The following is a 12,347-nucleotide window of genomic DNA, read 5'->3' as shown; positions in this document are numbered from 1 at the left end:
AGTCAGTAAGGAGAAAGGAAAACATAATTGGTTGAGAGCCCTCGGGTTAGAATATACTGATGTTCTTTCCGTGCGGAATAGTATGACTAAGGGTGAGAGTGCGTGAGTAGATCATTTCAGGTTCAGGTCTAATTCAGCAACACGTTTTATGCTGTGGCGAGTTATAAATTTTCAAATATCGTTGTAAAATAGTGTGGTTAAGTTGCTTCTTCTACAGAAGCATTAGTGAAAGTGTTAAAATTTATGCCATTTCAATCTTGGGCGGTATTTTGGTTGATGAGTGTATAGCGGGAAGGAAGGAATCAACACCAGGTTGGCATGGGGTAGCTAGACAGGGGCCAAGTACTATGCCCTCAGATTTTTCTTGTTCAACAAAATATAAGTAAAAAGGAAATATTGTGATCAAGTTTTTATGAGGTTAATGAAATGGCTAGTTATCGCGTTGAATTCTAGGGTAGGCTGTCCTATTGTATTTAGAGTAGGCATCATAATCTAGTGATGCATACGATATCATAAGCTTTCAAAGCATGGCGATGTGTGTCAAGGAACCTGGAACAGTTTTTTGGATCATTTTTCTAAAATGATCAATTTAATGTACATAATTATACATATATTACATTAATAAATTCTATTTAGTCTTTCCAATCTTCGTGGGTATTTGCCTACTAGAAGATTTGGCGTTGGTTTATGCTGATGCCCACCATGTAATCTAAATATGAATATAATATGAAAATGAGAAAGGGGTCAGCCATTTAATTTCTTTTGATATATGTAAGTCCGCGGCTTTTTATATTGTCATCGTTAGATGCAGTCTTTATATTCTATCCATTCTTAAATGGAGTCTTTATTTTTTCTCTATCGTGAGATAGTGCATTCCCTGTTAGGGGAACTTTTGGTTTATATGCTAACTGGCTTTCAAGTAATTGTTTGGGAGGCTCGGTCGGGTAATTACTCTGAGTGAAAAAGTTGACCATAAATCAATAAATATTAGTTGGCTGATTCCAATGAATTTTCTCAAAGCATTGCATGAATAAATTATGCGTTCTTTCTGAATGACTGATAAGTGTCCAAAAATTGGTGTGAGGCATTTCTTTATTTCAGTGTCTAGGGATAATGCAAGAAAATATAAATGAAAAGTTTGAACAATATTTTGTTTATAAAAGTTTGTGTGACCGTGATGAGGCTCGAACTCACCATCTTCCGATCTAAAGAACCAAAGTCTTATGCCTTGCCAAGTGAGCTATGCTCGTGAGATGCGAAATAAAGATAAAATAATACATTGTATACCTGCTTGTGTCGGTAAATGATTTGCTCAAATTCCATAATAATATAATATTGTGGAGGGCGCTAGCGTGAAATATGCTATCATCACAGTCGCTTCTATTCCTTATAGACGGGTTTCTACGGTATGTGATGTGATCAAGCAAAATCAGTCAGAAGTTGGAAATATTGATTTTGAGATACAGTCAAACAAAGGGCCTAATTTATTTATTTATTTCTAATGGATGGTTTCTGTCCAGCATCGCTGTCTTGACATCTTTAGGGATAATGTATAGTTCCTAAAATGACAAATTTTCAGTTGACCTTTCTGCAAAACTCTATATGTGTCACGATCAAGGGAAATGAGTCGGATGTCGCTAATATTGATTTTGAGATAATGGCAAAGAAAGTGTTAAAATTCTTTTGTTTTTTATTGTTTTCAGCTATTGATAAATTGACGTAACTTTGTAAAGAAAAGCTGTATCAACATGGGGTTTTCACTCTGTTTCTGAAAGCTCTAAATCTCCTCTTTAGAAACAAATGTAAAACTCATTTTTGACCAGGGTCGACATGTGACTCATTCCCCTTGATCATGTCACATTATGTGTAATAAATAGACACAAAGTAACACATTTAATATGCTTTTAAGAGACTGTTTCAAAAATCGAGACTGTTTCTAAAAGCACAGAAAGAAATGATATACATTATATCCTTATTATATAAATGGATTTCAATTTTCAGGGCTTAATGTCAAACAGATCTCCTGGCTTTACCAACACTGATAATTAATAATAATGTTCTTATTTCATTTGACAGTCGAGGGTGTTACAAAATCTGGTGAGCCCATACTATTTGTATGAGAAAATCTTTGAACCCTTGTACTGCCTCATCTGTGATATGAAGTTCAAATTTCAAAAGGTAAGTGCCAAAGAATGCATTTTTTAGTCTGTGTGTGAAATTCAATGTGAAATGGCCAGGAAAATTCATAATGGCCGCCTCCAGTAGTCTCTCTCTCAAATTTATAAATAAGTATGGAATATAGGGCAAACAACTAACTAACTGTTCATGGTAATTTGACCTCTGTTTATCATCTCTTATCCATATTGCATCCCATAAGGAGAAAGTGAATCGGACAAATTTGTGGTGGCAATTTTCAACAGGGTTTCTAGCATCATTACATTTTTTAAACAACTTTTTGTCTCGCCTGAATGTTCAGGGAGAGACTTAGTAATCACTATGGTGTGTGTGTGTCCGTGTGTGTGTGTGCGTTTGTAAATGCCTCCAACTGTGGAGGTGTGTGTGTCTTGTCACATTCACACTGTGGAGTCTGCTAACAACCGTGGAGCTCCACAGTTGAAGATAAGCTCAAAAATGGGGTTTTTGGGCCATAGAGGGGGGTATACCACCTGTCATTTTCTGATTAGAGCAACCTCCACAGTATGGCGGTTGCTGTTGGAGGCATTTACAAACGCCTCCACACTTGGCGGCATTTACAAGAGGGTGTGTGCGGGGGTGCGTGTGTGCGTGTGTGTGTTCGGAAAAAGCTTGTGAACGCGTTATCTTGAGAACCGTAAGTGCTATGATGATGAAACTTTACAGGGGGTAGCATAACCAGAGGGTGTCGACCTGATTAGATTTTGAGCGCAAAATATGGTAATTAAGTACCTAATTTGCATAATTTATGCGTAATAAGCAAAATACCTTGTGAACAGATTATCTGGAGATCCGTATGGGGTACAGTGCCGTAACTTGGTGGGGAGTAGCGTGGCCAGATGTTCTCGACCTGATTAGATTTTCAGCGCAAAATATGCTAATTAAGTACCTAATTTGCATAATTTATGCGTATTTGATGCGTATCAAGCAAAAAAACCCCTTGTGAACAGCTTATCTGGAGATCCGTATGGGGTACAGTGACGTAACTTGGTGGGGAGTAGCGTGGCCAGATGTTCTCGACCTGATTAGATTTTCAGCGCAAAATATGCTAATTAAGTACCTAATTTGCATAATTTATGTGTATTTGATGCGTATCAAGCAAAAAACCCTTGTGAACAGCTTATCTGGAGATCCGTATGGGGTACAGTGACGTAACTTGGTGAGGAGTAGCGGGGCCAGAGGTTCTCGAACCTGATTAGATTTTGAGCGTAAAATATGGTAATTAAGTACCTAATTTGCATAATATATGCGTAATAAGCAAAATACCTTGTGAACAGATTATCTGGAGATCCGTTATGGGGTACAGTGGCGTAACTTGGTGGGGAGTTGCGTGGCCAGAGGTACTCGACCTGATTAGATTTTCATGAGGTCAAAGGTCACATACAAGGTCAAAGGTCAACTGAGGTCACCAAATCTTTTAATAATTAATTTTCAACTGTGCATCACATATCCCAATAACAGCTTCATCGGTCATGTAATTAAGGAAATATGACGACTTTAAGATAGTCGCTTTCTTTGTAAACTATAGCAAAGTAGCACTTTCAATGAGTGATAACTCGTAAAGGAAGCATCTTTCTGTTTTGATTTATTTGATGAAATAGTTCTTTGGTATTGCCAAATTTGATTTTTCAGCGCAACATACTTTTTCCAATTTCGTGAGGTCAAAGGTAACATACAAGGTCAAAGGTCAACTGAGGTCACCAAATCTTTTAATAATTAATTTTCAACTGTGCATCACATATCCCAATAACAGCTTGATCCGTCATGTAATTAAGGAAATATGACGACTTTAAGATAGTCGCTTTCCATGTAAAGTATAGCAAAGTAGCACTTTCAATGAGTGATAACTTCGTAAAGGAAGCATCTTTCTGTTTTGATTTATTACTTTGATGAAATAGTTCTTTGGTTTTGCCAAATTTTTGGATGGTCATTACGGGGTCATCCGAGGTCACTCGGGTCATATGAGGTCAAGTTATTAAAAACTCGTATGGGCATGAAACTTGGTGGGTACAGTCATCATTTAAAGCCAAATTTTGGAAGGTCATTTTGGGGTCACCAGGGGTCATCTGAGGTCAAATTAGTAAAACTGTCGTATGGACATGAAACTTGGTGGGTACAGTCAACATTTAAAGCCACATTTTTGGAAGGTCATTTTGGGGTCACCAGGGGTCATCTGAGGTCAAATTAGTAAAAACTGTCGTATGGACATGAAACTTGGTGGGTACAGTCAACATTTCAAGCCAAATTTTTGGAAGGTCATTTCGGGGTCATCTGAGGTCAAATTAGTAAAAACTGTTGGATGGACATGGAACTTGGTGGGTACAGTCAACATTTAAAGCCAAATATTTGGAAGGTAATTTCGGAGTCACTAGGGGTCATCTGAGGACAAATTAGTAAAAACTCGTATGGGCATGAAACTTGATGGGTACAGTCAACATTTAGAGCCAAAATTTTAGAAGGTCATTTCAGGGCCACCAGGGGTCATCAGAGGTCATATTAGTAAAAACTGTCGTATGGGCATGAAACTTGGTGGGTACAGTTACCATCGGCCAGATAATCGTGCCCAGCCGATAACCGCCAAATTCATTTACCTCTCTACCAACAGTTATCGCTAAAGCAGGCGGTCACAAAAGCAGGCGAGACTCGTGGTTCGAGAACCGCCTTGTATAATATTAACATTGCATGTTATACTCGTGCGATAGCCAAGGCTTTTTCCTGACGCATCATTTTGGTTACTACAAAGCTGGCTTTTCATGTTCACTCAACCTGTACAGTTGCGCTGCCCCTGGTTTGTACGCCACCTACTGCCCCTGGACTTGTGAGATCCTGCACACATATAGGGTTTGCCAATCTAACTAAAGATGACATATTATTTTATTGTTCACATTTTCAGGAGTATGATATACATGCAAGAAGTGCTGAACATGCCAGAAATTTCATATCAAGTAATGAGAAGAGTGAGCTGATACAACGTGTGGTCAGCCTACCAAGTATCTTCTCATCTGGTTCACCCAGGTTGGTACCAGAAGATCATTATTATCCATAGGGAGGCAGGGCACAACAAGAGAGAAGTGGCAAATTGCCCAGACAAAAAACATGGGAAAAAGAGCAAAACTTGCAGGGATTATGTGTGTGTGTAAAATTGCTCTGCAAATGGAATAATAGCTAATCTTTCATGGATTTGTGTGGAGCCAGAAGTGGGTAAGTGCAATTGCTGCCCTGTGAACATTTGGCAATTTACAAAAAGTATATTGTACTGGCAGCTACACATGGCAGCTATTGCACTTACCCATTTCTGACACTGAGCAGTCGACTGAAATATTTGTCACCAAGATTGGACCAAAATGACACATTGACTTGTACTTGGCCCATTCCATGTCAACTCAGGGATGTGCACACAGCACCTCTTCAATTTTTCTTTTTCTGTGTGGTGGTAGATATTGATGAGAAAGTAAAATCCTGAAAAATTTGAGCTTCATGCTCCATTTCATTTTCCTGTGGCAAATCAAAATTTGAAATTTATGGGTCAAGCGTAAAAATGTGTTGAAGCCATCAAGACGATGTTTGGAGGTCCATAAATGTATAAAGAACATATTTCAAAACTTTGAAAAGTATGTATCCTGGGGCAAATTGTCTGACATTGGTTTTCAGGTGTCAAATCAAAAAGTGGTTTCAGGAATATCTCAGCTAAATGTATTCTTAATATGATCAATATTGGCCCTAAGAGTAATGTCCAACCAAAGGACCAACTTTGACTGGCAAAAAAAAAACGTAAAATTATTTTTATTTTCCAGTTCTGACCAGTCAAAGTTGGTCCTGGTTGGACATTACTTGCATTTTAGGAGCCCTATATCTTTTAAAGTAAAGGAGTTACAAGTTTTCTGATAGCAGATTTGAATTCTACACCAAAAAGTACCCCAGGATACATACTTTTTTTTTTTTTTAAGGGTTCCCTTTATACATTTATGGACCTCCAAACGCCGTTTTCGTCATTGAGACACATTTTTACGCTACCCCTAAATTTCAAATTGATGCCACGGAAAACGAAATGGAGTATGAAGCTCAAATTTTCAGGATTTTACTTTCTCATCAATATCTACCACCATACAGAAAAAGAAAAAAAATTGAAGAGGTGCACATCCCTGGAGTTGACATGGAATGGGCCACTTCTATTATTTTTCATAAATAATCACATGGGCAATATTCTTTCTTACAGTACCTCTGATTGGTTAATTACATGATATAATCATATAAGTAACCAATCAAACTAGAGCTTTTAGATCTCAGAGTCATTTTAAGTTTAATCCCCTTCAGCCCAACTGATCATTATTTCAACATCTCTGATTTGCTCAATGCATGATATAGCCCTCTTTGTAACCAATCAAAATAGCTCATAGAAGCCAACAATTTGACTGGTTGTGCCCATAATCTGTATGAAATATGAATATGAAATGTTCTTTTATGATTCTAACAGTAAAGCTGAGCAATCCAAGAACCCAAGGAGTGCTACACTGAGACTGAAAATGACAGCGGATATTCATAAGAGGGGAACAGATTTGCAGTTTTACTGCCGTGTGTGTGATGGTGCCTGCAAGGGACCTCTACAGTCTCACATCGATTCACCAAGGCATCAGGTAATGTGGACGTAAAGATATTCTGAACAAAATAAGTTGCCTGTAAGTAGGGGCAGTTGCAGTGAAATGAGGGCATTCCCCGCATTCTTAGGCATTGCTCACAACCTCCTCATTCAAAAAGGAAATTGGGGAACTGTGGGAGTTTGGGAGACTAAATTTTCGATTTTGGTCCCATCCTCTCCTTCCCCCCAAAAAAAAAAAAAAGAAAGAGGCTTACCACAAGAACATCATAATGTTGACCATCCCATGCTCCAATGCAAATGATCTTTTTAATATAATGATGCATATTCATAAGTAGCAGTAAACATAAATAGAAAGCAAAATTATACTTCTACGCTACTCAAATTTGGTACACTCACGGAGGGCTTTCACTGGGATGTTATTATTGTTGCTTGTGATGTTGTTGAGACACCTCAGATGATCTCACAGATGTAGATGTCGTCAAACAAGAAAATGTTGTGGTGCCCCTTGGTTCCGGGGGGTCAAGAGGTTGTCCCAAACAGGGTAGATATCTAACCCCTTTCACCCTTTTGAAATTGCATCTTCACACTACATCCCTCTCTGATGTATAAGTGTGCCCTATACTGTGTCTTGTCTGAAGTTGATCATTCATCAGTGTGTTTAGTTTACGCGGGAACAGGTTAAGACGCACAAATCGAAAATACCACTGCAACATACATATGGCGTGAGTCAAGAGACACACCACAGCTTACCAGATCATTTTCATTGTCTTTTTCCTTTCAGTACAAAGAAGCCAAACTAATTCGATGCAGAGAGTGTAATATTTACTTCAGCACACCAGGTTATCTTACAAACCATGTCAATACTTTGCTGCACAAACTGGTGAGTAACTGAAGTACGGTATGTTATTATATGATGTGACATAATATGTATGATAATATGATTAGATATGTGACCCGTTCTGACAAAACCAGGAACATGTTGCCTTTTTGACACTTCATGATTTGAATAAAAATGTAAGCACTAGACAGTAAGCTTTAAAATGATACCAAAAATTATATACATAACATCAATGATACCTTGATATTTTTTGCCAAATTGCTATTCTGAGTAATGGGCTAATTAGTTTCCTGCCTTACACAGGATTGAATAGGGATTATCATAGTTCAACTGGTAATTACCGTAACCACTCGGGTATAAGCCCACCCCCCTAGATGGCAGATTTCACTTAGAAAATGGGGGTGGGATTATAACCGGGGAGGGGCTAGTACTTGAATTTAGAAATAAGAAAAATCATCCCCATTTGTATATATGCCCAATGTACCAGTAATTTCTATCATCTATGTCAATTTCTTAAAATTCTAAGTGTGGAATGTTAATTATCAACTGATATTTTTTTAATATTTGTTCTTAAATGTGAGAGAAAGCATTGATTTGATTTAAGAACTTTTTGTACTGGGCTTATAGCCGAGTGCCCCCTTATTCCCCGAATGTTTTGAAAAATAGGGGGTGGGCTTATACCCGAAGGTGGGCTTATACCCGAAGGTGGGCTTAGACCCGGGTGGTTACGGTATTTATAATAAACCTCTTTTTTAATAAGTACTTCCAACAATTGGAAAGTCCACTTAGTCCCACAGTCAAATACCATGAAATTAAGAATTCCAAAATTTGATTTTTTTTTTATGGGAATGTTGTCTTTAAAGGCCTATAACTCAAAATCATGCCTGATGACTTGTTCCGGGTTTTGTTGGAGCTGGTCACATATAGCTATACATGTATAATGTACCATGAATGATGTGATGCCATTATGACAATGTAGAAAAGTATGTTCATTTAAAAGGGCATTTCGTGATCCACAGCCTCATCCCCCCACTTTTCTCAAAAAAAGTTGAGATTTTTATATCACTGGAATACTCTGGCTACATAATGTTTATGTACAAAATATTTCTTGCCGGTTAATTCGTTTAGCAAAGATATCGCGAAATTTGAATTTCGTTCTGGTGCACCAGAACGAAATTACAACGTATTGTCTATGGAGCAGTGTAATACACATAATCATGCATAACTCGCAAAGCGCAAAATCGGAATCAACTGAAATTTTGGGATTATGCTTTTTCGTGGATATGTACTGAAAAATGTCATAAAAAGAGGATGCTAGGATCACGAAATACTCGTTTAATTTTGGGATTATGCTTTTTTCGTGGATATGTACTGAAAAATGTCATAAAAAGAGGATGCTAGGATCACCAAATACTCGTTTAATTTTAGGATTATGCTTTTTTCGTGGATATGTACTGAAAAATGTCATAAAAAGAGGATGCTAGGATCACGAAATACTCGTTTAAGCTCACACGGGTGCCAACTGCAGATGACAGGTTTCAATTTTTTTTTAATTCAAAAATTTCAAAATAGTACATTTTCATGACCATATTTGAAATCACCATGAAAAATGCATTAAATGAGTACAAACAAGCCTAGTATTGGTTCAGTGGTTCTTAAGATAGCTCTTGATATTTTGAGAAAATGTCTCAAAACTTCTGATTTTTATGTTGAAGACTGGCTCAGTGGCGTAGCATCATAAGGGCACGGAGGAATGTGCCCCCCAATCAATCTGAAATTCTAAAAATGGCTTGTGCCCCCCAATCAGATCCGGTGTCCCCCCAATGTGATGACCCACGTTATGCCACTGCTATGGCTAGAACGCAGAGCATTAAAGTAACATAATGCGTAATATTCTTTGTCTATTTATCTTACCTAGGTTACACTAAGGCATATTAAAATGAAACTAAAAATCAATGAGAGGAACGTCAAAACGACCAACCAAACATCAATACAACCAAAGAAGGCTAGTAACGTAAGCGCTACCTTAAATAGCCAAACCGCAAAATGGGTGGTCCCCTTGCTACAGGTAGACCAGTAACATCAACAGCAGTAAAAACTACAGCAACATCAACAGTAGGAAAAGCTACAGCAGCAACATCAACAGCAGTAAAAGCTACAGCAAAATCAACAGTGGGAAAAACTACAGCAGTAACATCAACAGCAGTAATAGCTACAGCAGCAACATCAACAGAAAAAGCTACAGCAGCAACATCAACAGCAGTAAAAGCTACAGCAGCAACATCAACAGCAGAAAAAGCTACAGCAGCAACATCCACAGCAGTAAAAAGCTACAGCAGCAACATCAACAGCAGTAAAAGCTACAGCAGCAACATCAACAGCAGAAAAAGCTACAGCAGCAACATCAACAGCAGTAAAAGCTACAGCAGCAACATCATCAACAGCAGTAGAAGCTACAGCAACATCTAAAGATGTAACGACCGAGCGTAAAACACAGAACAAGCTAGATGAGAAACCAAAGACATGGGCTGCATCACCTTTACCATTAGAGAGTTCAAAGATAAGCGCTGAAGGAAGCAGAGATGATGCGCCTGTGGAAGTGATTGTATTAGATGAAGCAAAGGAGGTGGTTGAAATCAGCGATGGCGATGTCAAGGTGATTGGTGGAAAGAAGGCGAGTGGTGTAAAAGGGAAAACAAAGAAGCTGGAACCTGTTGGTGAGTTAACTTATTGAAGTCCAAATTGAGTGTGTTTTATAGTGGCTGTTAAGATCAGAAAGATTATACGTACTGCAATATCAATAGAGGCCATCAGCGTTTTTCAAGTGTGACTATGACAATAGTGTTTATATATTATCCGTACACACGAGCTCCTCATTCTCTTGCTTGATATGATTGACCTCTATAGATTGACTGACTGCTAGTATTGTTCTACACCTAATTCACCTGTTGTTCATGCCCTGAAACTTTGAACAGAGTTTACTAGTACCCACAAGATGGCCACTGTGACGTCACACTGACGGCCTCAATTGATTTCGCAGTACTGATATGCTAAATAAAGCTGGCTCACCCATACATACTTGGAAGCCCATTGAAAGCGAGGGTAGCCCTAGACTATGCCATAGTCGATTTTTGATAAATAAAACATGTTATTAATCATGATGAAAGCATTCAGTTGAACTCGAAATTATACTGATATTTATTACATCAAAATACTAGTATAAAATTGTTATGAAAAAGTTTATATAATTAGCCTATATTAGTGACAGTAAAAGTAAAGTATACGTAGGCTTATATTATTGAATGCAACATATCATAATGTCATAATTATATTGGCACTTCAATACTGAACAATTCTGATTTTAGAATCTACCAGTTTATTAATCACGAAAATCCGGGTTAAAAATCGACTACGGACATTGCAATTTAAACGGGACTTTGATCGGGCAAAGTCCCTAACACGCACACTGTCAATCATACTTGTTTCTCAATCCAATTTAACCGCACGCACAAACCTTGGAAGTACAAGCATGGTACAAGATGCGCTCATGTTCCCGCCAACACAAATGCCGTATAGTTGTGTACCATGTAGTTATTAATGGTAATGGCTGGTGCCCGGAGGATTTAAACCATAACGAGATATGGGCGACCAATCACAACCCAGATCCATTTAAAGATGCATTACATCATGGCCAATTTTAGTAGGCCAGAAATCCGACAATCTCATCCATAGACAGCCGTGTTAAGCATGCAAACCGCAATCCAAAGTCAGTAGTCCACTTGGGAAGCTAACAAACAGACGGGTACGGTGACTGAAAAGATCAGTTGTGAAAATCTATCAATTGTGCACAAATTAATCAGAGTTTTAAGCTTAAATGCAATATCCAGAGTATGCACAACGGGCAAGTGGACTACGGAGTAGTCTAGGGCAGCCCGCACACTTCACACACACAGTTGAACAGTCTGTTTCATACTGGTTTTAAATACAAAGGAACTGGGATTGATTTGAAGAAAAATAAAAATAAATTAAACTCTCTCCATGCTGCAGATGACATGTTTCAAATGTTCTTCAAAAATTCTAAAATTTCATGAATTGTACATTTGCATGACCATATTTGGAATCAACATGAAAATTGCATCAAAATGAGTACAAACAAGCTTAGTATTGGTTCAGTGGCTCTTAAGATAGCTCTATATATGTTGAGAAAATATCTCAAAACTTGTTTTTATGTTGAAGCCTATGGCTAGCATGCAGAGCATTGGCATTAAAAAGAAACAAGTTATATACATGTAAGTGATGTAGTCACCTAAAGACATTTAAAGAGCCGCATTCATAATAGAATGGGCACTACTGGAATCCAAATTTCTTGATTTTGGATGTGAACAATAAGTATCATTAATTTTCACACGTTTTATTGATTTCAGCCATGGAATTTGTTATGCCTGTGACGGGATTCTTCTGTAAGTTGTGTGCCAAGTTTTATGACAACTCCATGACCAACAAGGTGAAACACTGTTCTACATCACTGCATAGAACCAAAGCTGCCGTAAGTAGTTACCAAGAAGCAAGAGGATGATTGAGTCACTTCCCATAATCCATTGCAGTGGGCTATTCCAGTTGAAATCCATACACCCCCTGTGAAAGACATGATCTTAATCTCCCACCCAGGAATTGTAGATTTCAAATGGAAGTCCCCAATTCAGGTAATCCCATTTTGAA

The 12,347-nt window shown here is 38.0% G+C and overlaps 1 protein-coding gene across 1 annotated transcript in view; it reads left to right on the top strand.

The window, feature by feature from the left end:
* The window catches only part of LOC140137033 (uncharacterized), a 30,745-nt gene extending 21,037 nt beyond the window's left edge, over positions 1 to 9,708 (top strand). Inside the window, exons 9-13 of the mRNA XM_072158693.1 lie at positions 2,077 to 2,178; positions 5,087 to 5,208; positions 6,668 to 6,827; positions 7,572 to 7,670; positions 9,547 to 9,708. Of these exons, the coding sequence (XP_072014794.1) occupies positions 2,077 to 2,178; positions 5,087 to 5,208; positions 6,668 to 6,827; positions 7,572 to 7,670; positions 9,547 to 9,708 (645 nt within the window). The remainder of the gene's footprint in view (positions 1 to 2,076; positions 2,179 to 5,086; positions 5,209 to 6,667; positions 6,828 to 7,571; positions 7,671 to 9,546) is intronic.
* Positions 9,709 to 12,347: the final 2,639 nt, after the last annotated feature.

The sequence above is a fragment of the Amphiura filiformis genome, chromosome 17, assembly GCF_039555335.1.
Source record: "Amphiura filiformis chromosome 17, Afil_fr2py, whole genome shotgun sequence".
In the NCBI taxonomy this organism is placed as follows: domain Eukaryota; kingdom Metazoa; phylum Echinodermata; class Ophiuroidea; order Amphilepidida; family Amphiuridae; genus Amphiura; species Amphiura filiformis.
The sequence above is the reverse complement of the archived record's forward strand: the minus strand, read 5'-3'. Positions and strand labels throughout refer to the sequence as shown.